The sequence below is a fragment of the Ammospiza nelsoni genome, chromosome 10 (genome assembly GCF_027579445.1).
Source record: "Ammospiza nelsoni isolate bAmmNel1 chromosome 10, bAmmNel1.pri, whole genome shotgun sequence".
Lineage (NCBI taxonomy): Eukaryota > Metazoa > Chordata > Aves > Passeriformes > Passerellidae > Ammospiza > Ammospiza nelsoni.
This window is the reverse complement of record NC_080642.1, coordinates 1768923-1796637: the sequence shown is the minus strand read 5'-3', so window position 1 is coordinate 1796637 and position 27715 is coordinate 1768923. Positions and strand designations below refer to the sequence as shown.

The 27715-nt window shown below is 51.2% G+C and overlaps 1 protein-coding gene across 2 annotated transcripts; it reads right to left on the bottom strand.

Moving 5' to 3' along the window:
• Positions 1-9637: 9637 nt before the first annotated feature.
• On the bottom strand, positions 9638-27433 carry SCHIP1 (schwannomin interacting protein 1). Of its 2 annotated transcripts, none has more exons than XM_059479044.1 (7): positions 27223-27433; positions 16180-16298; positions 14012-14129; positions 13166-13363; positions 12461-12584; positions 12126-12219; positions 9638-10250 (listed from the first exon to the last, which is right to left on the bottom strand). In XM_059479044.1, the coding sequence occupies exons 1-7, from the start codon at positions 27250-27252 to the stop codon at positions 10199-10201; spliced, it is 735 nt and encodes a 244-aa protein (XP_059335027.1). In that variant the 5' UTR covers positions 27253-27433; the 3' UTR covers positions 9638-10198. The 2 variants fall into 2 exon arrangements, with proteins under 2 accessions (XP_059335027.1, XP_059335026.1); XM_059479043.1 differs by lacking the exon at positions 27223-27433 and adding an exon at positions 20624-20825.
• Between the last annotated feature and the right edge of the window lie 282 nt (positions 27434-27715).

The following is a 27715-nucleotide window of genomic DNA, read 5'->3' as shown; positions in this document are numbered from 1 at the left end:
CTCGCTGCCGTCCGTCCCCGCCGGGACAGCTCTTATAGAGGCGCCGCAGCCGCGGGATTTCCCCCCGGGCCGGCCGCGCTCATCCCGAGAGCGGCGGGGCCGGGAATCCCGCACGGCGCTGGGGCGGGCGCAGCTGCAGCCCCTTCCTGGGCTCTGCACAGAGGGCTTCCAGAAACGTGGGGTTGGCTCGGCTCAGTGCGATAAACTTCCATGGAATCACAACATCGTGGGATGGTTTGGGGTGGAAGGGACCTTAAAGATCCTCTCATTGCCATGGCAGGGATTCCACTGTGCCAGCCTGGCCTTGGGCACTGCGGGGATCCAGGGGCGGCCACAGCTGCTCTGGAATTCCATCCCAGGGTCTCCCCTCCCTCCCAGCCAGGAATCCCTTCCCAAAATCCCACCTAAACCTCCTCCTCTCTCAGTTTGAAGCCATTCCCTCCCTGTTCTGACACTCCATCCCTTGGGAATCGTCTCTCTCCAGCTTTCCCATTTCTATTCTTTATCCTGCTTTCCTCTCAAGGATGAAGTGACATGGCAAGAGGAAACAGCCTCAGGTTTCACCAGAGGAGTTCGTGGTGGATATCAGGGAATATTCCTTCATGGGAAGGGCTGGAAGGGGCTGCCAAGGGCAGTCCCCATCCCCAGAGGGATTTAAAGCCCTGGGGAGGTGGCACTTGGGGACAGGGCTCAGGGGTGGCCTTGGCAGGGATGGGGATGGTTGGACTGAATGAACTTTGGGATATTTCCCAGCCTAAACCATTCCATGATTCTCAATTACAAACTCTCACTAGTGAATGTTTGTGAAAACCTGCCTGAATGTTTGATTTTGCAGAAATATTTGGAACAATCAACAAATATTTCAATATGGTCTCCTATTTTTGGTGACCATTCTCAGCTGCCCCAAAAGGCTGCAGAAAGCTTTTCTGTGCATTGGGACTGCCATGAAGTCACTGGGACTTTTGCTGTCAAACTGGAAGGGAGCAGGATGAATCAAGAGTTTTATATTGCATTTTCAGGTTCTTTGTATTTTCACTGTTTCCTATAAGAAGCCTGTGGTGTGTCCTGAGACTTCTTTTAGCCCCAATAGCAGCAGTGCCTCAATTTCCAATTTCTCTCTGTGTTTTCCAGCCCTGCCCCGTCACTCCACCGTGGGCTGTGGTTTCCAGCTCGTGTAGGAGCCACGGCTTCCGAGAGCCAAAAGCGAAAGAGAACTTTGGGATGTGCAGCAGGGCCGTTCCTGAAAGGCTCCACTTTGGCTTTCCAGGTTTCTCAGGCCCTGCTCCACGAGGTTTCCCAGCAGGGTCAGAGCTGGGCTGGGTTTGGGGTGGGTTTTTGGGTAAATTGGGATATTTCCTTGTGATATCCTACATTAGATCCCTGGCAGTGTCCCAGATGGGTTTGGAGCACCCTGGGACAGTGGGAGGTGTCCCTGCCATGGCAGAATGGGATGGGAGGGGATTTAAGGTCCCTTCCAACCCAAAATCTGGAATTTTAATTCTGCTGAGTGGAAATTTTTTTCCCAATGGAAGAGGAAATGCATCTTCTCCTCCTTCACCTCAAAGCACCCTCTGCTTGACCTGGCTTAGCCTGAATGAAAAATATTGATAATTAATACTTATATTAATCACATTAGAGGAAAAAGATATGTTTTATACATTATAATCTATTTAAATAAGAGAATTACTCCTTGAGCAAGTGCAGTCCCAGAGGAATGGGACGCAGTGCTGAAATGGAATGGGAATAATTAAAGATCTGTGATGTTCCTTTGTGTTTCTTTCATGGAATCATAAAATCATGGCATTTTTTAGGTTGAAAGGGGCATTAAAGCTCATCCAGTTCCATCTCCCACTATCCCAGGCTGCTCCAAGCCACAATGTCCAGCCTGGTCTTGGACAATTCCAGGGATCCAGCTGCTCTGGGCACGCTGTGCCAGGACCTCTCCAATATAATAAATATAGTAAATATAATAAATGAATAAATAAAGTAAATATAATAAACACAATAAATATAATATATATTTATTGTATTTATTATATTACATAGTATGTATTATAGTTATATATAATATTTATATTTTATATATAAATATTATAAATATTATAATATAGATAATACAGATATTATAGTTAATACAGATATATAGGCAATATAACTAATAAATATCACATATATATATATAATTTATAACTGTTAAGTTATAAATTGTTAGCAGCTGTTTGATTTTTCCACAAGAAAATATAATTCCATTCCCTGTATTTCAACCAGAAATCACTTTTGTTGGAATTATCCTCCAGAGCAAAGTAAGGCTCGTTCTGTGTCTCTATAAATTTAGATTTGATCTAACGCAGTCAAAATTTGGGGAATCCCTGCTGGGGGCTCTGCCCTCCCCCAGATCAATACCCAAAAGCGCAGCTTGAGACAGAAAGGGAAAGCACAGATCAGAAGGAAACCCGGTGAGAAAAGCCCCAAAGCCCCAGCCCCGGGCTCAGTTTGGTTTTGAGGCCTGGAGAGTTGAGAGATGAGAAATGGGATCAGCTCCAGCCTCGCTCTTCTGAAAAAGCGGGAGGTTCCTGGAAATGTCCTGCCTTTGTGCCCCCCCTGGCTGCTCTCCCCTCCAATGAACAGAAATTGAATTTTTGGCTTCGTTTTGGCCAAGGGACCAAAGGTTTCCAGGTAAGAACCGTGGGCATCACCCTTGCTTTGAGGGAAATGAGGTTTGGGGATGTTTCCTGATGGTTGTTTCTCCTGGAATTTAAAACTAGATGGATTTTGCTCATGAACAGCCTCCAAACCCTTTGAGCAGGTCATGGAGTTGCTCGTGGCATCCTCAGTGAGCAGGGTTTGGTTCTTTGCAGGGCAGCCTGGCATTGGAAATGGCAACAATTTTACAGGTCTAATAAAGCAATAATTACAGAGAAACAGAAATTGAAGCTGCAGGGTGATTCAGTCCCACCCAGGCTGACGAGCAGCTGTAGACAGAGATTGCTGCTCTGTTAAAAAATAGGAAAGCATTGCATGGATTGGCATTTCTGGGTGCAATAAATAAAAGTGACCTGATCCTGTTCGCCACTCACACAACTTGTGGGATATTGAATCATTTATTTGCCTCTGCATCATTTTTTGGGAAGCTCCAAGGTCAGATTTATCACCAGAGGAGCCTCAGTGACAGGAGCTGTTTCTGATTTGGGTTGGGAACTGACGGCTCCATAAAATAGGAGAAAAAAGGGTCAGGAAAAACTTTCCTGGTGTTTTTGTGGCTGCTGGTTCTGATTCCTAGTGGAATTCCCTGAAATTCCTAATCCCCAACCTCTGCTTTCATTGGTATTTCATCAGGGGGTGATTAAGTGGTGTTTCTGGAGCTTTCTTGGGGTGCTGGAGGCTCTAAAATCCTGGCTCAGTCACCTGCATCTCTCGGCTCATTTTTGTTTTCCAGTTGTCACCAGAATTCCTGAGATTTCCCCATGATCCCTGCTGGCTCCTGGCTCCTGGATTCCTGGGAGCACCCAGCTTGGAATCCCCAAATTCAGAGGTTGCTCTTTGCAGGCTCCAAAGCTCCAATCCCCTCTCCAGGGGAAGAGATTATCCTGGGAAAGGGGTGAAGCCACTGGGAACCCCTGGAGCAGGGCTGGGATTCCCTAAAAAGCCCTCAGGAGTTGGGAGGAGCAGAGATCAGGGAGAAATTCTGCCCTGGGGGGGTGGGGAGGCCCCAGCCCAGAGAAATTGGGAATTCCCAGAGAAATTTAGGATTCCCTGTCCCTGGAAGTGTCCAAGGCCAGGCTGGATGGGCTTGGAGCACCCTGGGATAGGGGAAGGTGGAACTGGATGATCTTTGAGTTCCCTTCCTACCCCAACAACCCGAACCTTTCCATGATTTAGTGATTCTGTGAAATAAACACTGAGGAACATCACAGCCCAGCCCACAGATTCGGGATTATTCCCATTCCCTGCCCATGGAACTGGGATTTAAGGTCCCTTCCCAGCCCAACCCATTCCAGAATTTTATGGCTCCCTGTGGGTCCATCAGCCCTGTGGGGTTTGTTTTAAACATCCACAGAATTAAGAGGAATAAAAAGCTCCAGGAGCTGCAGGGAGAGCTGCATGCCCTGGAAATTCGGGGATGCTGTGAGCTCATCCTCCCTGGGCTTGTCCCCAGGGCTGTGGGTGAGCTGATGCCAGCTGTGCCCGTGGTTTCGTGCCACTTTCGGGGAGCTCTTTCTCTCTCACTTTCAGTTTTCACCCTTGACAGGGTTTCTCAGCTCCGGGTGCTTTTTCTGCTCCTGATCCCCCCTGTCACCTCCTGGCAGTGGTGCTGTGCTGGGCAGGCAGCAGGAAAGCAGGGATGGGGAAAAGCAGGAATTTTGTCCTTGCTGGGGCTGGATTTGCCCTTTCACCTCACTCTGGCTTTGCAGGTGGAGAGAAGAAAGAAATCTGATCTTGGGTGAGCAGGAGCTGATCAGGGAGATTTATTTCAGCATTTCTTTGATGCACCATAATTTCCCAAGCGCCATTAGTGATGGAATTCTCCATTCCTGAGGAAGCTGTGCCAGGCCAGCAGCTGAGGAAGGCCAGGAGATGCAGAGCTCAGAGCCTGCAGAGCTTGGGGACACCTGGGAGCTCTGGGGGCACAGAATGCCTGGGTTCCTGTCCCAGGGCCATGGGCTGGGCAGGAATGCTGTGTGTGCCCAGGGTTTCACTGCTGCTCCTGCAGGCTGGGCACTCTCCTGGCAGGAATTCACACCCAGGGCCAAATGTTGTGGGTTTGCTGTGCCTTGGTGAGGGGAAAAAGGGAATTATTGTAATTAGGGAAAGGAGGAGCTGACCTAGAGCAGGTTAGAGCTGCCAGGGTTCTGTGGGGAAGGTGGGGAAGGTGGGGAAGGGACCTTTAGTCCTTCCCACTGAAACAAGGAATGGGAAACTGCAGGAAAGCCAGAGGGGGGATGGATTCCCACTGCCAGAGGGCAGGGATAGCTGGGAATGTGGAGGAAATCCTTCCCTGGGAGGGTGAGGAGGGGCTGGGGTGGAATTCCAGAGCAGCTGTGGCTGCCCCTGCATCCCTGGCAGTGCCCAAGGCCGGGCTGGACCCTGGGGCTGGAGCACCTGGGGCAGGGGAAGGTGTCCCTGCCATGGGAGTGGGGTGAGATTTCACTTCCAACCAAACCAGTCCATGATTTTGGGATGATTCTTGGCTTGGGGATGATTGCTGATTTTGGGATGGTTCCTGGAGCTGGGGAGGGCACCCAGCTCTGCTCTGGGTGCCGTGGCTCCCACAGAGGGCACAGGAATCCCCTGCTTTCCCCATCCCAGGATATGGGGACAGCCAGGGCTCCCTCTCCTGCCAGCGCCAGCTGCTGCCCTTGGCAAAGCCCAGGAGATCCCTCCTGCCGTGTGGCTTCTGTGGCAAAAAGAAACCCTGCATTTTATGCAAATGCTGCAGAAAATGAAAGGGTTTCACTCAAATCCCGTGAGCTGGGCACCGGGAGCTGCAGAGCTCAGGGCATTTCCCCTGCTGGAGCTGGGGAAATAAACCAGAAATAAATCAAAATTAAACATTCAACATAAATAACCCCCGACCTGGAGGGGAAATCCTGTTTTACCAGCCCTGGGGCTTTGTGGAACCCCAAACCATTCCCAGTGGGCTGAGCTGCTGGAGCAGCCCAGAATTGGTTGCCCAGCCCCAGTGGCATCTCCCAACCCCCAACTCTCAAAATCAAAAAAATTTTCTATCTTTAGAATTTTCTATCTTTTAAGATTTTTTCCCAAGATTGGGATTGAAGGTACTTGAGATGATTGTGTTTAGACTTAGGTGTTTATTATTTTTATTTATGTTACAGTCTTATAGGTAGTGAGTTCTGTACTTCTTCACCAACAAGGTACAAAATGGTTAACAATCTTTTGCTGTAAGGTTTTGTAAGCTTAAAGTACCTAATTAGGAAATTATACTTAAATTATTTTTATTTTTAACTTAATAACTAATCACTTAAATTCCTCAATGTGGACTTTTCTGTTTACTTACAAAATACTACTCAAATTTATGAAGAAGGAGGGAGAAGAAGGTAAAGAAGGACTGGTTTCTGGTTTAAAACTTTTATTTTGTTTTATATAGATTATTATATTCTAAAACTTTAAAGTTGGAGTTTTCTACTTTGTGATATTACACACTTTTAATTAAGTACACACTTGTAATTCCAGTGTTGTCATTCCATTTTGGGATCCTTCTCCACAGCCTCATGTCAATGCAGTGCCCTCTTGGGAGTCAGCGCAGAAAGTCTGAAATTCTCAGCATCCAGAATTCCAGCAATGGGGACTCTGGATGCTGAGAATTCCCCACTCCCAGAAATCCATCTCTGCGTGGTTTGGGAGTGCAGAGCCCCGTTCCAGCTCTGTCCTGGCTCTGCCTCACTCCCTGAGCCAGGAGGGGTTGTTGGGTTATTCCAGCAGAATTCCCTCAGCACCCATGGGACTTTCCCAAATTGGTGTCTGGGTGTCAGCCCTTTGTCCATGGTGGAACAGGGAGACCCAGAGCAGGATTTTCTCCTGGAAAAACCCAATTCCCCCAGGACAGGAGGGGAACACCATTGGTGGGTGAGTGGGATAACAAATTCTCTTCAGCCAGTCCAAGGCACTTGGCAGGGATGGAATTCCAGCCTTGCCAGGCTGGGTGCTGTGGGATTCCCCAGCTCCACCTGGGAGAACACCTGGGAAAATTCCTTCTCCCACAGCCCTGCCTGGAGCAGAGGAGAGTGGAGCTGAGCTGAGCTGAGCTGAGCTGAGCTGAGCTGAGCTGCCTGGAACAGCCCCAGAGATCCATGTTAAACTGCAATTCCCATTTTTCAGACAGATGAGGATGCTTCACTCTCCATTTCAGGTGAGCTTCTTCCCCAAAAATGCTTCCCTTGGCAGGCTGTGCCTGGGCTTTGCTCCCAACCCTCCAATTTCTCCATCAGCAATCCCAGCCTGCCATCAAACTCTAAAATCCCCGGAGCAGGATGGGCTGGGATGGGTCAGAACCTGTGGCACCACCAAAAATGGGGATAAATCCTTTTCCATCCATCCTTTCTTTTTCCTCCTCCACAGCCAAGAGACTTTAAATGATATTTTCCCACTGGGAAGGGGAAGAGGGAAGGGCTGATCCCTCCAAGGGACTGGAAAAGCAGATTTTAGCCGGTTTGATCCCATTTGGATTGGAAAGTTCCCCGTGCTGTGGGCACACAGATGTCCCTGCTCACCCCTGGCGCCGCAGAGGAGGAAGAGAGCCCTGCACTTGAGGCTTTCCTTTGGTTTATGGGAAGAGGGAAGAGAAACCGGCTGGGGAGAGGCGTGGGATGTGCGGGGAAGCGGGAGGGACGTCAGCTCCAGCACAGGGAGCCCCCCAGCCTGGAGGGAACATCGGGGAGCTGTGCACCCCATGGGCAGGGTGTGGGGCACAGGGATGGCCTGGAATGGGTCTGGGGACAGGGGGCACACGGGGGGAGCGTCCCCTCACCCCAAGGTGCCCCACGTGAGCCTGCCTTCGTTGTCACAGGCTCATTAGTGCTTCTCATTGAGGGTGGAAAAGAAATGTAAAAGGCTGTGTGTGTGGTTTGATGAGATTATGGAACGGTTTGGGTTGGGAGGGACATTAAAAACCATCTCATTCCATCCTGCCCATGGCAGGGACACCTTCCTCTGTGCCAAGCCCTGTCCACCCTGGCCTTGGGCACTCCCAGGGACGGAACAGCCACAGCTTCACAGCTTCCCCTCTTTTCCATGCTCCTTTTCCATGCTCCCAGCCCATGGTGCTGCCTCTGTGACCGGGGAGATGCTGCTCAGCACACCCCGGAGCTGCGGCAGAGGAGGAGCCTCAAAAAGGGCAGGAAATCCCCAAAAGGGGGACCCCAACCACAGGGCTTCCCTGCCAGGAAGCAGCTGGCTCATAGAGCTCCCCCCAGCTCCCAGGGCTGGAGGAATTCCTGTCAGCAGGACCTTGCCTCAGGCAGGAGGAGGATTTGGGGGCTCTTCTTTATTTAATGCAGCATTTCAGGGTTCAGGATGAGACTTAAAAATATTCAGGGATGTTGTGGTTTGAGACCAGCTGGAGAACAATTCCCAGCCTGGCGTCCTGTGGGAGAGGGTTTATGATTTTTGGGAATTAAAAACCCACCCAGGAGGGTGCAGGAGGCTCCAAGTGGGACCAAGAGCCAGGAGCAAAACACAGAACCAAAACCTTGCTCAGAAAGCACACACCAGATCCTTGTGTTTCAGAAATATCCTTTAATCCATCAACCACAGCACCCCTCGGAGCCAGAGCAGGATTTTCTCCTGGAAAAACCCAATTCCCCCAGGACAGGAGGGGAAACCAGCAGTGGGTGAGCGGGATAACAAATTGTCTCCAGCCAGTCCAAGGCACTTGGCAGGGATGGAATTCCAGCTTTTCCAGGCTCTCATCCCAGTGCTCCAGAGCTGGAGGGTGCTAGGGCACCTCTGGGATTCCCCAGGAACACCCTGGGGCTTGTTTGCATTTTTTTTTTGTATTTTTTTACCTTAAAACTAGGAGCAAACTTTGTGTATTTGGGGTTTTTCATGCTTTGGATGCAGCAGGAGGCAGCTCCTCCCTGAGACCCAGAGAGGCAGAGCATCCATGGAGAGCTTTTGGGGTCAGACACTGCAAATTTGGGGGTTTGGAGGGAAAATTTAACCTTTAGAGGGAACATTTAAACCCAGCAGCTCTCCCCATGTGCAGGCAGCCACCCAAGAGCTGCAGGGAAACCAGCACCCCAATATTTCTCCATATTTTCTGCATGGATTTAAAAATAAGGAAGAAAAGGGTTGACTTTTTTATCCTGGGCTGCAGGTGAGGGCTCATGATCCATCCAATTGCTAAATTCTTATTAAATTAATCCATCCCTGCTCCCTAAATTAAACCAATCCCCATCCCAGCCCCCAAACCCCTCTGAGGGCTTCTTCCAACCCTGCCCTTTCTGCAAAAAAAAAAAAAAGGGGGGGGAAAAAAGTCATTTAAAGAAAGGAAAAAGCGCTTAATAAAAGCCATTCCTGGCAGAGGATGAAATTTTAATGCAGCTGAGGCCTTTTGCAAACAGCCTGAATAAGTCATCAGGCAGAGCCTTGGCTGGGATGGATTTGCCCCTGAGGAAATGAGAATTAAAAGGTAAAAAGCTGCTGGGAGCACCAGGCTGGGACTTAGGAAGGGCTGCCTGGGTTCTTCCAGCTTTAAATCCAATAAAAGAGGGATGGAGACAAATTTATTGTGTCCCAGTGTCCCCTCCCCTACAGTCAGCCTCTCCTACAGGCAGAGTGAGGAATTCCACATTTAATCAGTTTAATTTCCTGCCCATTTTTTAACATAGATTATTCTTTTTATTTCTAGAATTTCATTTAAATGTTCAGCCCAGACAATAAAATATAAAAAACCCACCTGGGGTGTGTCTGCTGCTTCCAACTATCACAAATTCGGGGCTCAGTGTAACAGAAGCATCCATGTGAAACAGAATTAGGAACTTATAAATAAATAAAACTACAAAAGCCCTCTCTTCTCTCAGTTCCATGTGATCAGCAAGGCAAAAAAGAGGTTTTTTTACACATTTAGTTGGAGGATCCACCAGCAAATCCACCCCCTTGGCAACAAACAGACGTGTCATAGGAAACAATGGTGGTAATTTTTATTTTACAGCTTTATACAGAAAACTTCCAACTCTCTGCACCCCACTGTGTTAATAGCACACCTAAAACGAATGTCAGGTAGTCAACATTCCCCAAAATGCTGAGAACTGAGTAAAATGTACAGATTACTGAAAGCTACGACGTCACTACGAGGCAGGCATGGATTTCTTGTTGACTTGTATAGCACCGTCAAGAACAGGTTCTTTATTTCAAAACTACAGTGAGGAATAAAAAAGTAGTCAATGGTAAAATATCATCCAACCCAAAAAAATCTCTAAACGACCAAAAAATAAAGTTAAACTACCCTCTCTTCTCGCCCATGATTTATAATGTTATAAGTACTGTACAATTCTCTTTGTTTCTGTAATAATAATAACATTATTATTATTATTAAAATGCCTGATATTTAGTGGCACGAGTAAAAAAATTAAAATAAATTAAGAAGCAGAGGCCAATCACCAGACAGAAAGCTTGGGACATGGTCAATGAGCAACACTGGAACTCATTCCCTGGACAGGACAGAGGCAGGAGGAGGGATTCACTTGGCTGGCATCTTCTCTGCCAGGTGCTTCTGCTGGCTCTCGGCGTGCCTGGGGGCAGGAGGGGGATGTTATTCCTGTTTGCCAAGGAAAAGCTGGAAAAGCCAACCCCCTGCTGGAAAAGCCAACCCCCTGCTCCAGCACCAAGCTGGGAATTGTGTTTTCCCACAGAAAAACACCGAGTTTTTCTGGATCTCCTCCTGGCAGGAGGGTGGGTGAAGGGCCAGGGGAGCCCCTTGGGGGTTTGGTTTGGGGCTCCTGGGATTTTTCCTGCCCTTCCCACAGGGATGGCAAACACCTTCACCCCCAAATAACAGAGGGGAAAACCTCAAAGCCCCCCAGATAGCACCTGCATTCCCAAAACTGCCATTTCTGAAACTGCCAGGAGCTGCAGAGAGGAAGCCAAGCACCTTCAGAAGAAAAGAGGGGAACCCAGGGCATGTGGGGGCACTGACTCAGCTCCAGCTCCCGTCCCAAATTTCACCCTCCCCATCTGATCTTCATTATTTTCCCAGCTCTGATGCTTCAGTTTGGAATCACAGTCCTGGTGTGCTGACACTACCCAGGGCCTCTTCTTTTCCAGCTCCTTTCATCCCCAATCTTTGCATTTCTGAATGAAATATTCAGAATATTTGGGAGCATTTTATACTCCTAAACCAAATCCCTAATTATCCCAAACAAAAATGCTTCCTGAGCCTTGCTGCCAGGAGATGGAGCCCTTAAGGGAACCTGCCCATATCCTGCAAGGCTTTTTGTCTTATCAATTATAATAATTATTATTATTTTTAATTATTACATAGCTAGAAAATTTATTATCTTTATATTACATAATATATTTTATATACAATATTATTATATATAATAAAACCATATTATACATAATAGATAATAGAACATATTAAATAATTATATATTGTTATATATAATATATATACATTATTTATAATATATTATATTATTTAAATGTATTATATCATTATACATTTATATATAACTTTATATAGTTTTATATATTATTTGATATATTATTATTTTATAACTATTTATAATATCTACATTAATTTATAGTTATATAAACGATATATTCTATAAAATATATCATTATTAAATATTAATATTTAAGTGATTCCAAAGTTTTCCCCCTTGTCCAGCCCTCCTGATGACTAAGACAGATCCCTGTCCAAGCTGGCCTTGGGCACTTCCAGGGATCCAAGGGGCAGCCTGGAAAATCCATCCCAGGACCTCCCCACCCTACCAGGGGAAAATTCCTTCCCAAAATCCTGGGTAGCAAAATCTTTAATCCCAAAATCCTGGATGGCAAAAGCTTTAATCCCAAAATTCTGGGAAGAAAAGCCCCAGACGCTGCTGCTGGTGAGCTGTGAACTGTGAGGGAGAGCAGTCCCTGCCTCACCTGCTGAGCTGTGAACAGTGAGGGGAGAGCAGTCCCTGCCTCACCTGCTGAGGGAAAGCTGTGAGGGGAGAGCAGTCCCTGCCTCACCTGATGAGCTGTGAACAGTGAGGGGAGAGCAGTCCCTGCCTCACCTGCTGAGGGAAAGCTGTGAGGGAGAGCAGTCCCTGCCTCACCTGCTGAGGGAAAGCTGTGAGGGGAGAGCAGTCCCTGCCTCACCTGATGAGCTGTGAACAGTGAGGGGAGAGCAGTCCCTGCCTCACCTGCTGAGGGAAAGCTGTGAGGGAGAGCAGTCCCTGCCTCACCTGCTGAGGGAAAGCTGTGAGGGAGAGCAGTCCCTGCCTCACCTGGTGAGGGAAAGCTGTGAGGGAGAGCAGTCCCTGCCTCACCTGCTGAGCTGTGAACAGTGAGGGGAGAGCAGTCCCTGCCTCACCTGGTGAGGGAAAGCTGTGAGGGAGAGCAGTCCCTGCCTCACCTGCTGAGCTGTGAACAGTGAGGGAGAGCAGTCCCTGCCTCACCTGGTGAGGTCCTCGATGTCCACCAGCATGGCGTCCTGCTCCGTGTGCAGCTCGTCCCGGATCAGCAGCAGCTGCACCAGCTCCTCGTTCAAGCCTGAGCCGGGGGAAAGGAGCTGAGTTTGGGGTGTCCTGGGATCCCAGCTGGGGATTGTGTCCCCAAAACTGCCACATCCACAGGGCCTGAAATTCCTGAGGGATGGGGATTCCAGCCCGGCCCTGGGCAGCTGGGCCAGGCCAGACAGCCCTTTCCATGAGGAGTAGTTTATATTTATCTCAGAGAACTGTTCTTAATTAAAGCAGGCAGACCCCAGAATAATTGAACAATTACCACTTACTTTCTATCTGTGAGTGCAGGTCGTTGACTATCACCTGTAGCTGCCCGATGGTCATGTCCCTTAGGTCAGTGGGTTTTAAACTTCTCTTCATCAGGCATTCACTTATATGAGGCATGTGTGGCAGCTGGAAAGAGACATTCAATATTTTACTGCTTCCTTCCAATATTTTACCATTTCCTTCCAATATTTTACTGTTTTCTTCCCATTATTTCTAGTTCTGAGCAGTCTGTCCCCTCAGTTTTGCATCCCTCCCTCACAAACAGGCAGCAACGACTCCAGCAACTGGAGTCCAGCCACCAGCACAGAACTGGGCCTAAGGCTCCCAGGGCAGCAGGAATATCGGATGGAATTGGCTTCCAGGGGAGCAGGAGCAGGAATATCTGAGGGAATTGGCTCCCAGTAGAGCAGGAGCAGGAATATTTGATGAAATTGGCTCCCAGGGGAGCAGGAATATCTGATGGAATTGGGGGTGAGGGTGGTGGTGACAGCCCTAGGCCGGGGCAGGAGTGCTCCAAGACGGGATGAAGACTCCAGTTCAGAGCATGAGCAGCCTCAAGGCATCACCAACCTCCAGCATCTCTTTCCCTGCTCCCATTTCTCCTTCCAACCCCTTCTCCACCCCTCCTGTCCACTTCTATCACCCTGTGAGCCAGAGCCACCAGAGCAGTGGATGTCCTGGCTGGGCTCATTCCTGGCCCCACTTACGAGATCTGCTACCGGCGACTTCTTCCTGTTCTGCTTCTCCACCTCCACCTGCATCTTGGCCATGGGCTTGGCCATAGCCAAGGCCATCTTGGCTTCAGCCTGGAGCTTCTTCTGCCTGCTGAGGAAATCCATGTCATCCAGGGACTCCGACTCCTCCTCCGTCGTGTCTCTGTCCGAGTAGGACGAGCTCTGCTTGCTCTGGTGAAGCAAACAAGCCACAGCAAAGTTTGACCTATTTTTGTGCTTTTTTTCCCCTACAGAAACTGTCAAAAGCATGGATTTATTTCTTATCTTAATCCACAGGATTATCTTTAAAAATCAGAGTGATTCCCAGCTAGGCCTCCTTGGCTTTACAGGGAGGGAGAAGCCCAGCAGATCAGAAAGTGTTGAAAGGTTAAAGTGGAGGGAAACAATTGGGGCTGTGGTGTTGTATCCAAAAAGGAATGCTGGATCCATGAAGAAAAGGAAAGAAAAGGAAAGGAAAAAGGAAAGGAAAGAGGAAAGGAAAGGAAAGGAAAGGAAAGGAAAGGAAAGGAAAGGAAAGGAAAGGAAAGGAAAGGAAAGGAAAGGAAAGGAAAGGAAAGGAAAGGAAAGGAAAGGAAAGGAAAGGAAAGGAAAGGAAAGGAAAGGAAAGGAAAGGAAAGGAAAGGAAAGGAAAAAGGAAAGGAAAGGAAAAAGACATCAAGTTTACAGCAGCACAGAAGGTTTCTTATCTGTCCCTCAGCATCTCACGTTTACTGAGGGCCAGAGATGCTGCTCTGGGGTTTGGGGTTGCTCTTTTAACAGGATCAGCCTCCCCAGGGACGCCTGTGGCTGTCCTGCTGCAGGCTGAGGTGCCAGACCCACCATGGGTGACAAGGGCGTGTCCAGGCTGGTCTCTGTCTTGCTGTCATCGCCGTCGCTGTCCTTGTCGCTGCCGCTGTCGTTGACAAAGCAGATCTGCAGGTTCATCCCACTCTGTAACCTGGGCGAGCACAGGGACAGGTGACACCGCTGTCCCCTGGGGCTGGGAGTGCCACCAGCTCAGCAGGTGACAGCTCAGTGTGGCACTGGGAGCTGCTCAGTGTCACAGGGCCTCTGCCACCATCTACTGATAAACTGCAGAATTACCCCCACACTGCAGGGACTCTCGGTCATTTTTTATGGTCATTGTTTCAGAATGTCATTATTATTTTTGATTATTCAGCTCTGATTACATTAAATAAAATCTATAAAATGCAATAAAAGATATGGAATGTGTTACCATAAAAAGCCACAAAGATGATTTACAAATAAAGAATGAAAAAGTACAGAGAAATGTACAAAGATAGAAATAGCATATATAATAATATATATTATAAAATAATTTGTCAGTGGTGGAAATTATTTGTTCACAGTTTTTTTCCAAGACACTCCTGTAATACAAGAGTTTGTTCTGGTGTTTTCCAGAGCCCCCTGCTCCACTGCTGGGTTGGGATTGATTAACCCCACCCACATTCCCCTCCCCAGGAATTATTTTCTCTGGATGCAGGATCAGGGAATCCTGCAGGCTGAGAAAAGGGAAAAGCCCAGGTGAGAGACCCCAATCCATCCCCACGTGCTGGAGATGGAGAACCCCCAAATCCTGTTATTCCTCATTCCCAGTGTGCAGGGAGCTTGTATTGCTCCTTAGGAACAGCAAATTCCCATTTTCCATTTATTTCTGTGGGGTTTATTAGTTACCATTACCACAAAATAAACAGGATTAATAATTGTTTATTAATGAGCAAGTGAAGGTGGTGAGATCCTGGCAAGGAAGCTGTGGCTGCCCCTGGATCCCTGGAATTGTTCCAGGCCAGGTTGGACAGGGGTTGGGATGGTGAGTGTCCCTGCCCATGGACAGGGAGCTGGATGAGCTTTAAGGTCCTTCAGCATTCCATGTTCCAGCTCCGCAATTCCATACAAAAACATGGGAATAACATCCCTCAAATGTTCCTGCAGGCCCTGGAACAGGGAATACTTTTCCTGGGTTATAAATATTAACAACCACCAAATCCTTCAGGCACAGCTGGCAATTTCTGGGGGCACAGCTGCCAAACCCTGATGAGCTGCGTTAATTAGAGCCCTGCTCTAATTACCAGACAGCAGCTCCTGGTTCAGCTGTAACTACAGACAGCAAAGCTGTTTTCCCTTTCAAATGATCCGCAGCTCAATTTAACTCCACAACTGCACCTCTCCCCTGGAACAGCAGGGTTCCTCCTGGGTTCCTGCCTCCCTAAGCCTCCTTTCTTCTCCCATCCCATGGCAACAGGTAGAGCTTCAATCCCAGCATGGGAGGTGTTTGATGCTTCCCCAGTGCCCTGGGTTCCACCCAGATGAACACAAAAAGGACTTTCTGCATTGTATTCCATGCAAAAACTTTAAAAATCCAAGGGAGGAATCCATGTGCAGCTCCAGGGATGGAGCCATGTCCAGAGCAGAGCTTGTGGATGTGGAGGGGAGGCAGGAAGCCACATTAAAGCTTATTTTGTCCATCCTCTAGTGCTTCCTGAGCATTAATTGCTTTTCCAATCATTAATCACAATTCCAGAATAATGGAGGTTGGAATTCCCAAATGGTTTGGGTTGGAAGGAACCTTAAAACTCATCCAGTGCCATCTCTGCCATGGCAGGGACACCTTCCACTGTCCCAGGGTGCTCCAAACCCCATGTCCAGCCTGGCCTTGGGCACTGCCAGGGATCCAGGGACAGCCACAGCTTCTCCAGGCACCCTGTTCCAAATCCTACATGAAAACCTGAAGGAAACCTAACTCAGAAAGCTTCACCTCATTCCCTTTATCCCCTCAATATCCAAATACCTTTCTACTCCATGTTAAATGAGAATTTCCCCCCTCATTTACAAGTGTTCACATAACACACAGGTGTCGCATCTGGATGTTCCAAGCACAGAAAATTCAGGAATTTGGTTAAATGGTTAAATCCCAGTGTGAGGGGTGATCCTGGGGTGTCCCACTGCAGAGATCTCCCCCTTCCCTGGGGATTTGGGCTCTGGCTTACCGGGAGGACAGGCTGGGCTTGCCGCTCTTGCTGCAGCTCGTGTAGAGCCCGGGGCCATCGTCGAAGAAACTGCCCAGGGCCAACTTCTGCCTGATGGACTCACGCTCATTCTTCTGGGCCTGCAGGGAGGGACAGGGTCAGGCTGAGGGGAGGGACACGGGGATCGGGAGCTGGGGAGGGACAGCAGGGGATGAAGCTCTGGGAAGGGACAGGGAGGGATGAAGATCTGGGAAGGGACAGGAAGAGGATGAAGCTCCTGGAAAGGACACATGGAAGGATGAAGCTCTGGGAAGGACACATGGAAGGATGAAGCTCCTGGAAAGGACACATGGAAGGATGAAGCTCTGGGAAGGACACATGGAAGGATGAAGCTCTGGGAAGGACACATGGAAGGATGAAGCTCTGGGAAGGACACATGGAAGGATGAAGCTTCTGGAAAGGACACATGGAAGGATGAAGCTCTGGGAAGAACACATGGAAGGATGAAGCTTCTGGAAAGGACACATGGAAGGATGAAGCTCTGGGAAGGACACATGGAAGGATGAAGCTCTGGGAAGGACACATGGAAGGATGAATCTCTGGGAAGGGACAGGGAGGGATGAAGATCTGGGAAGGGACAGGAAGAGGATGAAGCTCCTGGAAAGGACACATGGAAGGATGAAGCTCTGGGAAGGACACATGGAAGGATGAAGCTCTGGGAAGGACACATGGAAGGATGAAGGATGGGGAGGGACAGGGAGGGATGGATGAGCTCTGGCCGGGCCAGGGCACAGGAAGGGGACTTGTCCCACCGGCCCCACCACCAAGCTCAGCACATCCAGCATCTCCCAAGCCTCCCACGCCTGGGTCAGCCACAGAGCACATCCCAATGGGAATCCCCATCTCATGGAACCAGCCTGCTCTGGGTTGGGGTTGGAAAGGACCTTAAAGGGCGTCTGATTGCACCCCAAACTCGCTGATAGATATATCCCAGTATATTCCCAATATCTGTACCTAAATCCACACACAGCCACCTCCATCAGCATCTTCCACTTCCCTGAACAACTTCCAACCCCACCAAAATCCCTCTCCTGCCAGCGCGCTCAGGGATGGATTTTGAACCATTGTCATCAAATTACCAGTATTTCTATTTACAAATATAAACAAAACACAAGTATAATTATAAATATAAATGTAGCCACAAACACAAGCACAGCCATAAACATAAATATAAATATAAGTACAGGAGTTTTAAAATAGCAATCAACAAAATGATTTGCAATGAATCCCTGATCAATAACTGTGCAATCAATGTGCAATAAATGCAAATCTCAGCTCCAGATTCAAAACCTCCCCCAGTGTCTGTCACTAATGGGTCACGTGCCAACACTGACAACAAATTCAGGAAGTTATTGATGGAAGGAACACTTGGAAAGCCTCAAACATTTAATTATAAAATAACACTCAATACCCAATCCAGAAAACACAACAAAAAGAAATAGGGCAGGCAAGGCTGGGCTGCCTCCATGGGGTTAATTCGTGGAATGGTGCTTCCCATATCCCACCTCAGGAAAAATAAAGCACTTTTTTGTACAAGGAAGTGTGACAAAATGCAAATTATTCACCTAAAATAACAAATTATTTAATTCCAGCTCCAGTGCTGATTATACACATTATTACCCTGCCCATTAAATTGTCAATCCCTTACCAAAATAATTCATTTATAACCTAGCTCCTTTTATTTCAAATCCTTAAAATAACAAAAACAAACCCCACGACACCAAGCAGTACCAAGTTTTTGGGCTGAGCTCCAGGTTCCTGAAGTTTTACCCAGACCATTGTGTTTTTAGGCTTCAATAATCAATACCTCAATCACATGGAGACAGATTTAGGATAAAAACAGCCAGCCCTGCTGGGGAGGGCAGAACAGGGGGAAATAAAAGAGGAGAAATGAGTGAAAATCATTTTTAATGAACTGAAAGCAGAAGGAGGGAGGTTGGTGCCAGCTCCTCGTGCTGCCCATCTCAGGGTGCCCTTGGCTGTGCCACTGCACCAATATCCCATCAAGTCCTGGAAATTTCCCCTTTCCCAGCTCAGAGGATCCTCTCCCACATCTTCCCATCTAAATCTGACTTTCCTTGTGCTTCAGCTGAAATGCAGCCCACAGCCCATCCCCACCTCCTCTCCAGCTGGGACCTCTCCCTCCCAGAGCATCCCCACCTCCTCCGTGGGCACCAAAGCTGCTCCTTTCCCACTAAAACCAGCCAGGACTGGACATTTCTCCTCCTTGCTGGTGGATCTGTCTCTCCAGATCTGTTTTAATGCTGCTGTTCCCCACTGCTCCCAGGCTGACATCTGTACATTTAATCATCGTGCAATTTGTTTTCTCCAGCAGGTCATTAATGAGGATTCTCTGTAACTCTGCTCCCAGGACTGAGCTGGAAATATCCCATTTTCCAAGGCAGGCCCAGGCTAACGACCATAAAGAAATCCAGAGTCCTATTTGTTATTATAAAATGGGGAGCAGTTAGTAAGAAATAAAATATACCTGAGGGAAATGGACTTTAGGCTTTGGATAAATTACCTGACAGCTGCACTCAAAATCCAGAGCTGGGTATGAAAAATTATAAATGGAGAAGGGAAACAGCAAGGTGGGTTTTGACTGTGAAATATTCTGCCTTGGTATAGAAGGAATAATGGGTCAAATCCTCAAAATGCAAAGCTAACTCCAAGGGAAACAACCCTGTGGTATTTAAATGTGTATTTTGGCACTGACCCAAAAAATAAAAGTGTTTCTGCTCTGTGCAGAGCTGAGCACAGTCCAGTTCTCACAATGATTTTAAACAAAAAGCTGCTTTTGATTTTTAAGGGGAGAACAAAACAATGTGGGGTGGATTTTCCTTCTTCCCCTTGACCTTCCCTGTCGGAAGGGCAGCAGTGCCTGGGAGGGGAACACAGCTCCAGGGAACAGGGACGCGTGTCACACAGCCCTGGAATAATCCTGCTTTGGGATGGAAGGGACCTCAGAGCTCATCCCATCCAGGGAAGGGGCAGGGACACATCCCACTGTCCCAGGTGCTCCAGCCCCAGGGTCCAGCCTGCCCTCTGGCACTGCCAGGGATGCAGGGGCAGCCACAGCTGCTCTGGGAATCCCATCCCAGCCAGGAATTCCCAATTCCCAATGTCCCACCCATCCCTGCCCTCTGGCACTGGGAGCCATTCCCTGTGTCCTGGAGAGGAGAAGGATCCAGGGAGAGCTCAGAGCTCCTGCCAGGGCCTGAAGGGGCTCCAGGAGAGCTGCAGAGGGACGGGGGACAAGGGATGGAGGGACACCCAGCAGGAGCACTGGGATCTCAGCAGGAGCACTGGGACACCAGCAGGGACACTGGGACACCAGCAGGGACATTGGGACACCAGCAGGGACACTGGGACAGCAACAGGGACACTGGGACACCAACAGGAGCACTGGGACACCAACAGGGACACTGGGACACCAACAGGAGCACTGGGACACCAGCAGGGACACTGGGACACCAGCAGGGACACTGGGACACCAACAGGAGCACTGGGACAGCAACAGGGACACTGGGACACCAGCAGGGACATTGGGACACCAGCAGGGACACTGGGACAGCAACAGGGACACTGGGACACCAACAGGAGCACTGGGACACCAGCAGGAACACTGGGACACCAGCAGGGACATTGGGACACCAGCAGGGACACTGGGACACCAACAGGGACACTGGGACATCAACAGGAGCACTGGGACACCAGCAGGGACACTGGGACATCAACAGGGACACTGGGACACCAACAGGAGCACTGGGACACCAGCAGGGAGACTGGGACACCAACAGGAGCACTGGGACACCAGCAGGGACACTGGGACATCAACAGGAGCACTGGGACACCAGCAGGGACACTGGGACACCAGCAGGAGCACTGGGACACTCGGCCAGGCCACCAGGGCTATTTTTGCCAGGCTCTGTCATTCCCAGCCCAGCCCAGGCCTATATTTAAAGCCCCAGAGCCACAGGCAGCGTCTCACTTTATCTCTGCCCTGCACGGGGGCTATTCTGGGATTTACAAACAACACAGATCACAGAAAATGTGGGTTTATCTCCTTCTCCCTTCCCGGGGTGAATGCAAACCCAAGTCAAAACTTTTTACCCAAGTCAGAACAAAGTGACACTTGACAATGTGCCTTAAACCCCCGGGGGTTTCCAGGCAGGAGGATGCCTTTGGAAGCTTCCCCTGCTATTTTATCACCAGGAGATAAGGAAAGAAGGAAGGAGGAAGGTTTGCCCGTGCCAGCACTTTACAACCCGGGGATTCTCCCTGCTCCAGCCCCCGAATCCCACCGGGCTGGGCGGGCCCGGGCAGCATTCCCGCAGCATTCCCGCAGCACGGCGGCACACAAAGGCTCCTTTCTGTCCCTTTCTGTCCCTTTTTGTCCCTTTACCTTTTTGTAGCTGCCCCCGGCGGGCGGCGGGGATGCTTTCCTGATGACGTCACCCATTGCATCGCCCCGCTCCCGGCTCCCGGCGCTGCCCCGGCGCCGCTCCCGGCCGCGCATCGCACCGGGAACGGGGCTCGCTCCCGCGGGGCGCTCTTCCCGCGCCGCTCCGCTCCCCCAGCACCTGGCTGCTCCCAAATAAAGGCAGCGAGCCCCGGGAGAGGAGCTGGCAATCCGCGTCCTCCTCCAGCCACTGCCAGCGCCGGATAAAAATAACCCCGAGCTCCAGCGGCTGCACAAGGGCAGGAAAAATGCCGGTGTCTGATGTCAAACCCCGGGCTGGCCGTGCTGCCGGGCCGGGAGCGAGGGGCTTCCTCCCTCCTTCCTTCCTTCCTGGGGCTTCTCCCCAGGGAAGTTATCCCAGGGAATTCCCAGGATCCACCACAGGGATTCACGTCCCACAAACGGGAACCAACAGCTGGAATTGTTACTCCATGTGAAACCCACCAGCAAGGACCCCACGGAGCTGTTCCCCTGGCTAAATTGGCTCTTCCAGGTGGAAAAATTCCTACATTTATTGGAATTATGCATTAGAGGCACCCAGCCTAACTCTGCTCCCCATCCTGTGGGTGTGGAGAGCCTGGGGATCCCCAAAATTCCATTCCATTGGCTCCTGGGGGGACTCAGAGCCCACAGACCTGGAGCTTCCATTCTCCTACCCTTCCCAAGGGCACCACCGACCCCCTGCCCCACAAATCCTGCTGAGATCCCATCCCAGCCAGAAGGGTTTGTCTGGATCAGCTCTGGAGAGCAGAGCTCACGCTCAGGGCAGGAATTCCCAAAAGGAATCCTTAGGAAGATGGAATTATGCCCCACAATTTCTCCCCAAAACCTGGCACAGCAGCAAGAAAAGTTCTGATTTTTGATGCAACACAACTATTGATAAATAATTTTAATTGCCCTATGATGTTTAATGAGATATCCAGGCCATGCTGACATCATTCCAGCTCAAATGCAAATTCCAGGTAAATTCTCAGCTCTAACAACATCCAAGTGATGCATCCCAGCATGGATCTACTCCAAATTTTCAGGGCAAAACCAGCAATAATAAATGTTTAATTCCATTCTAGTCCCTGGATGGTGCTTTGCAACTGTAATTCCCAAATGAAACAAAGTCGTTCTGCGGACATTTCCTTATTTTCAGTTTCCCTCTGCCGCTGACTCATTGTGTCCTTTCCTGCTGTTGCTAAATCCACTTCCTCTCCCAGCTGAGGAACGATAAACCCCAAATAAACAAAGAAATCACGCACAGCCCCAGGGGAAGGCTGGGGAGCAGGGGCTGGGGCTGGGATTTGTCCTGGTGTGTGACAGTCCCCTCCTGGTGTGTGACAGTCCCCTCCTGGTGTGTGTGACAATCCCGTCCTGCAGTGCCCTGTCCCCACCATCGGGGATGTCCCCGTGTCCCCTCCCCACCCCTGCAAAGTGACCCCAAAGCCACAGAAGGGCAGGAAGTGACACAGCCCTAAAAATAGAAATAGGAATGAATAGACTCCAGCCTCGCCAGCCGCGGGTTTGGGGTATTTTATCCCCCGTCCCAGCTTTCCCTCCCCTCTGCCCTGCTCATTCCCTGGGCTGATCCCACAGAGCTGAGCCCAAACCCTGCACCAGGAGCTGCTCCAGGGCTCGGGAGAAGCCCCAAACCTGGCTGAGCAGCACAGCTGGGAGCACATCTGGGAGCACATCTGGGCCCTCCTCAGTGCCAGGACCTGCTCCCTCAGGATGGGCTGGGAAAGGCCGATTCAAACTGGGATATCAAAAGGGAAATGAGTTTTGGGATTCTCTCAGCACAAGGACCAAACCCTTTGGTGTTCAGCCCCTTCCCCATGGGCTGAACCCACGGCCACCATTGTCCCTCTGTTGGAACATCCCAAAAAAGGCTCCATGTGCCCCAGGAATGGGGATCCCACTCCCTCTCTGGAGGCGAAGAGCCTGATTTCCTTTTTCCAGCAGTAAGGGGAAGCTCAGAGCAGCTAAACCTGGAGCAGGTCAGACTCTGGGGGTCCCTGGGATGGGAGCACACGGAGCCAGCACTGCCAGGAAAGCCAGGATGGGCATGGAAGGGTGAAAATCATCCTTGGGTGAGGCCAGGAGGGGCACAGCGAGTGTGGGGTGCTTGGAACACACCCCATGGCTCCAGGACAAAAAGGCAGCAGAATTCCCCTTTCCTGAGCATGAAAGCATTGCTGGAGCCAGTGAAATCCCCCTCGGGGCTGGGTGGGCTCCAGAGGGAGAGGAATTCCCCATTCCTGCTGGGATCAGCTCCCAAACACTGCTGGATCCCAAGGGAGGGGAGGAACCCCTGAACTCCCAGCAGAGTTCAAGGAAAGCTCTCCAAGGTGCCAAATTCATGGGCATGGGGCACTCAGGGATTGAGGTCAGCTCCAGGATCTTGGAATGTCAAGTGCCAGAACTATCAGGGAGAGATTCTTTACAAGAGGATGGGACAGGACAAGGAGAAATGGTTTTAAACTGGCAGAGGGCAGGCATGGGTGGGATATTGGGAAGGAATTCCCCCCTGGGAGGGTGGGGAGGCACTGGAATGGATTCCCAGAGCAGCTGTGGCTGCCCCCTGGATCCCTGGAAGTGCCCAAGGCCAGGTTGGATGGGGCTTGGAGCAGCCTGGGATAGTGGGAGGTGTCCCTGCCCATCAGGATGGGTTTTAAGGCCCCTTCCAACCCAAATTATTCTGTCATTCTGTGATTCCATGCCACAAAACCTCGATTTTATTGCAAGTGTTGGACTAAACCTCTCCCACCAGTCCCTTCCCATCACAGGGAATTTGTAAAGTTTAGGGATGAGCTGACCCAAGCCCTCCCTGAGGTGATGCTTCCCTGAGCTTCAGCACACCCCATGTGCTTTTTCAGCTCTTTGCAGAGCCATTTGTGGGATCTCTGTCTGAACAAGGCCCCAGAGCTCCCTGACAAAGGCTCTGTTTCATTGTCACTGCTGTGGGACGTGGGGCAGTGCCACAGAGCCTCCTCAGCTGTGCCAGCCTGGAGCACTCTCCATGGAATGGGGCCAGGCCAGCAGCTCTCCAGCTTCTCCACACTGGATTCTCATGGAATTTGAGGTTTTCCCAAGGCCTGTCCCTTGGAGTTACATTTTGCCACCAGAATTTGCACTCACTTTAAAGAAAAATATGTTATCACCTGATTTCTGCAGCCTCCAAACCCCTCCTGAGACCAAACCAAAGAAAACTCATGAAGCCTCCAACTATTTTGTGAATTTTATGGGTTAATTCCGGGGTTCTCTGGGATCCTGGGAGGGGTGGGGGGCATCCAGCCCTGCCTGGTTCATCCCTGCGCTTCCAGCCTGATCCAAAGCGGCACCAGCACCTCCCTGGCACAGAGTTTGCCAACAGATCCCTCTCAAAACCAGCCAAATAAAGCCAATCCCAACACCTGGGCACATCCCACATCCCTGAAAAACCCACCAGGCCCCACCACTGCCCCACCTCAGGGGTGATCTCTAGGCCACTAAAATCTCTTTTCTCCTCAGGTCTCTTTTTAATTTTCCCCGCACGTGTGGAGCCTGGAACCATCTCTGGAGCCCTGGTGCCAGCAGATAGCTCAGCCCTGCCTGGTGCCAGAACACAGAGCCAAATCCTGTTCCCAGGGGCAACTGGGAGCCTCCAGCCTCAGGCACAGCACTGGGTGCCCCTCCATTCTCTGCTTTTCACCAGAAATTCAACAATCCGTGATTCAGACACATCACCCACTTGTACAGCAACGGTAACAAACGTGGATTAAAGCAGGAGGAGGCTGAGGAGCCCAGCACTGCTCCCTGGAGCTGTCAGGCCCTGCTGAAAACACAGATTTACACAGCAAACTGAAGGCCTGTCTGAGGCTGAGGGCCAGTAAAGCCCAGCTGAGCCACCCAGCAGAATAAAACCTTTATTTCTGGGCTGAAGCCCGGATTTGCACGCTGGATTTTTATTCCATGTGGGCTCAGGAGCTCACAAAACATCACTCAGCCAGGGTTTTCCTAGTCAGACTGCAGGAGGAATTATGGAGCCCTAAATAAAATGTTTGATACAGGGAAATAAACTGGAATAAATAAGAAAAGAAGCATAATTAAGAGAGAAACCCATGGCACAGAGAGTGGCAGCCCCCAGCCTGATTCCAGGATGCATCCATGGAAAAGATGGCAGATGCTGGGGCCTCCAGGCCATGGAAGGGCCACCCTAAATCCCAGGAATTCACCTGACAGCCACATCCAAACCCCAGGAGAGCCCGGGGCCACCTGCACTGACAGCTCAGCTCTGGGGGATCAGGGATTTCAGGAACATCCTCCTCTTCCTCAGCCCCTGCCCATCCCAGCTCCCTCCCTGCCACGGATTTGGTGGCCCAGCCATGACCTGGGCACGGCAGAGATTTTCTGCTGGAATTCTCCAAAACAAACCCATTTTCAAGTTTTCCCAAGCGCTGACTTGTTCCTGTCTTTGATTTATTTTTGGTTTCTTTAACAGCTCCAAGAAAAGGGGTGTGGGGAAGGAGCAGAGCAGAGCAAACACTGCCACCCCCTCCCAGGGCAGCCACGAAATCCCATCACTGCTGTGATCCCAAAGCCCGGGATTGCCGTCCACAAAAGGATTAAAGCTCGGCCTTGGGTTAATGGGGCTGGGAGGGGGCTGGGGTTGCTTTTAATCCCTGCAGCACCCCGGGAAGGTTTGGAAACACACTTCCATTGAAAAGATGTTTCCCGGGATTCTTTTTCCTTAGGATTAGGGTGGTTTCTGGCTGGTTTCCCCTCTAATATTTATGGGTTTGGAGGAGAGGAACCAATCCATAACAAGCAGGGGATGGGAGCAGGGAAAGGCGGCAGCGCTGGCGCAGTAACACCCAGGGATTTTGGCCAGGCCCGTGCCGCAGCTCGGCATCATCATCACCACCATCTTCATCATCATCATCATCATCCCACCCCCCGGAGCCCTCCCAGCCGGGAAACAATGCCCAACCTTTAACCCGTGCGTTCCTGAGTATGCTGGGAAAACATCCGCTGCTCCCAAACAATGGCACCATTTATCCCGGCTGTCCAGAGCAACAGGCTCGGAGTGCAGGGAAATCAAAAGGCTGGGGAAAAAAAAACCACGAAAAATACCCCAGGATAATTTTTTCCAAAGAAGTTAAAAATAGAAATTCACTTCCAGAATTGCTAGACTGAAAATATTCCGTGAAAAATCATTTCAGCGCCTCTCTGTTTCGTTATCTTTTCCCTTGGTGAGATATTTTGCATCTGAGATATTTTGTTGGAAAACACGGCCTGAAGTTGGAATGAAACACGGGAATGGAGGAAAAACAAGGAAGGGGCGCTGGCCCGGGCAAGGCCCTGCTTGCTGAGGGTCCGGCTCTGGGGATGTTTGGGAATGGGGGTTTTCCAAAACACTGCACGGAGGCAACGGCATTCCTCAGCATCGCCGTGCCGGAGGGACAGGTGTTGGTGCATTTGATAATCCGCCGGTGCCATCGAGTCCCTAAATGAGACATTGAGACCCCAATTCAACCATCGAGCCCCTAAATGTGTCATCGAGCCCCTAAATGAGCCATCGAGCCCCTAATTCAACCATCGAGCCCCTAACTGAGCCATCGAGCCCCTAATTCAACCATCGAGCCCCTAACTGAGCCATCGAGCCCCTAAATGAGCCATCGAGCCCCTAAATGTTTCATCGAGCCCCTAACTGAGCCATCGAGCTCCCAGAGAGCTGCCTCCCGTGCAGGTGCACCCACAGCACCCATCCTCTCAGCCTCCTCTCTCCAGAGGGAAACGGAGCCCCAAGCCCAGCCCAGCTCAGAGGTTCCCCACTGAAATAACCCCCAAACACGGGGACCCCGGGGCTGGGGGCTGCCTGCTCACGATCATCGCCATCGCCGGTTCCTGCGGAACCAGGAGCAGCCCGCAGCCTGTGAATCACCATCCTGCGCTCGCAGCAACGTGGGAAGCGCAGGAAATGCTCTAAAAAAGACATCCCTGCGCTGCGGCAGCTCCGGGACTGCCATCCCGCGGCTCTCTCCTCCCAGGAGCGGTTTTATCCCGGCAGGGAGGCACTGGGATGCGGGCAGGGGGATGAGGGCATCCCCGGCCCCGCTGAGCCCCCCAACATCACACGGAGAGCACAAAAGCCCCGGGGCTGCTCTGCGTGCCGAGCCCCGGGGTGCTCGGTGCGAATCCCGAGATGCTCAATGCGAACCCGGGGGTGCTGGGTGCGAACCCCAGGATGCTCAGTGCGCACCCCGCGATGCTCAGAGCGAACCCTGAAATGCTCGGTGCGAACCCCAGGATGCTCGGAGCGAACCCCGAGATGCTCAATGCGGACCCCAAGATGCTCAATGCAAACCCCAAGGTGCTCGATGCGAACCCCGGGATGCTGGGTGCGAACCCCGGGATGTTCAGAGCGAACCCCGCGGTTCTCGGTGCGAACCCCAAGCGGCGGCCCCGCGCTGCCGCAGCCCCGGGGGCGGCACCGAGCGGGGTTGGCTCCAGCCGGGGATGGCCGGAGCTGCCCAGGGCTGCCCGGGGCTGGGGGCCAGGCCGCGCTCGCCCCTCACCTGGTAGGAGCAGTTTTCCTGGTGAACCATCTCGGTGCATCATCCGCCGCCGCCGCCCCGCCGGCAGCGCCCGCAGCCGCCGCGGCCCCGGCGGGGGAGGAGGAGGAGGAGGCTGGGGAGGAGGAGGAGGATGGGGAGCAGGCGGCAGCAGCAGCAGGAGGAGGAGGCAGCCCGGGAAGATGGATGCGGCCGCGCTGCTCCGCCTGCGCACGGCGGCCCCGGGAGCGCGGGGGGGCCGGGCCGGGGCCGCCTCCGCCCGCTCCGCGCCGGGCTCCGGGCGGGGCTGCGCGGCCGCTGCTCCTCTCCACGAGGGGGAAAAGTCCTCAAAGCCCCCCTGGACACGGGGGGGGCTCCCCCGGGCCCGGCGGTGCCGCGGCAGCCGCAGCTCCGAGCCCCCCGAGCCCTCCGAGCCCCCCGGGACCGGCCCGGCCGGGATGGAGCGCGGCCCCGGGGCACCCCAAAGCAGCCGGGCCTGAAGCAGCAGCTGCAGACA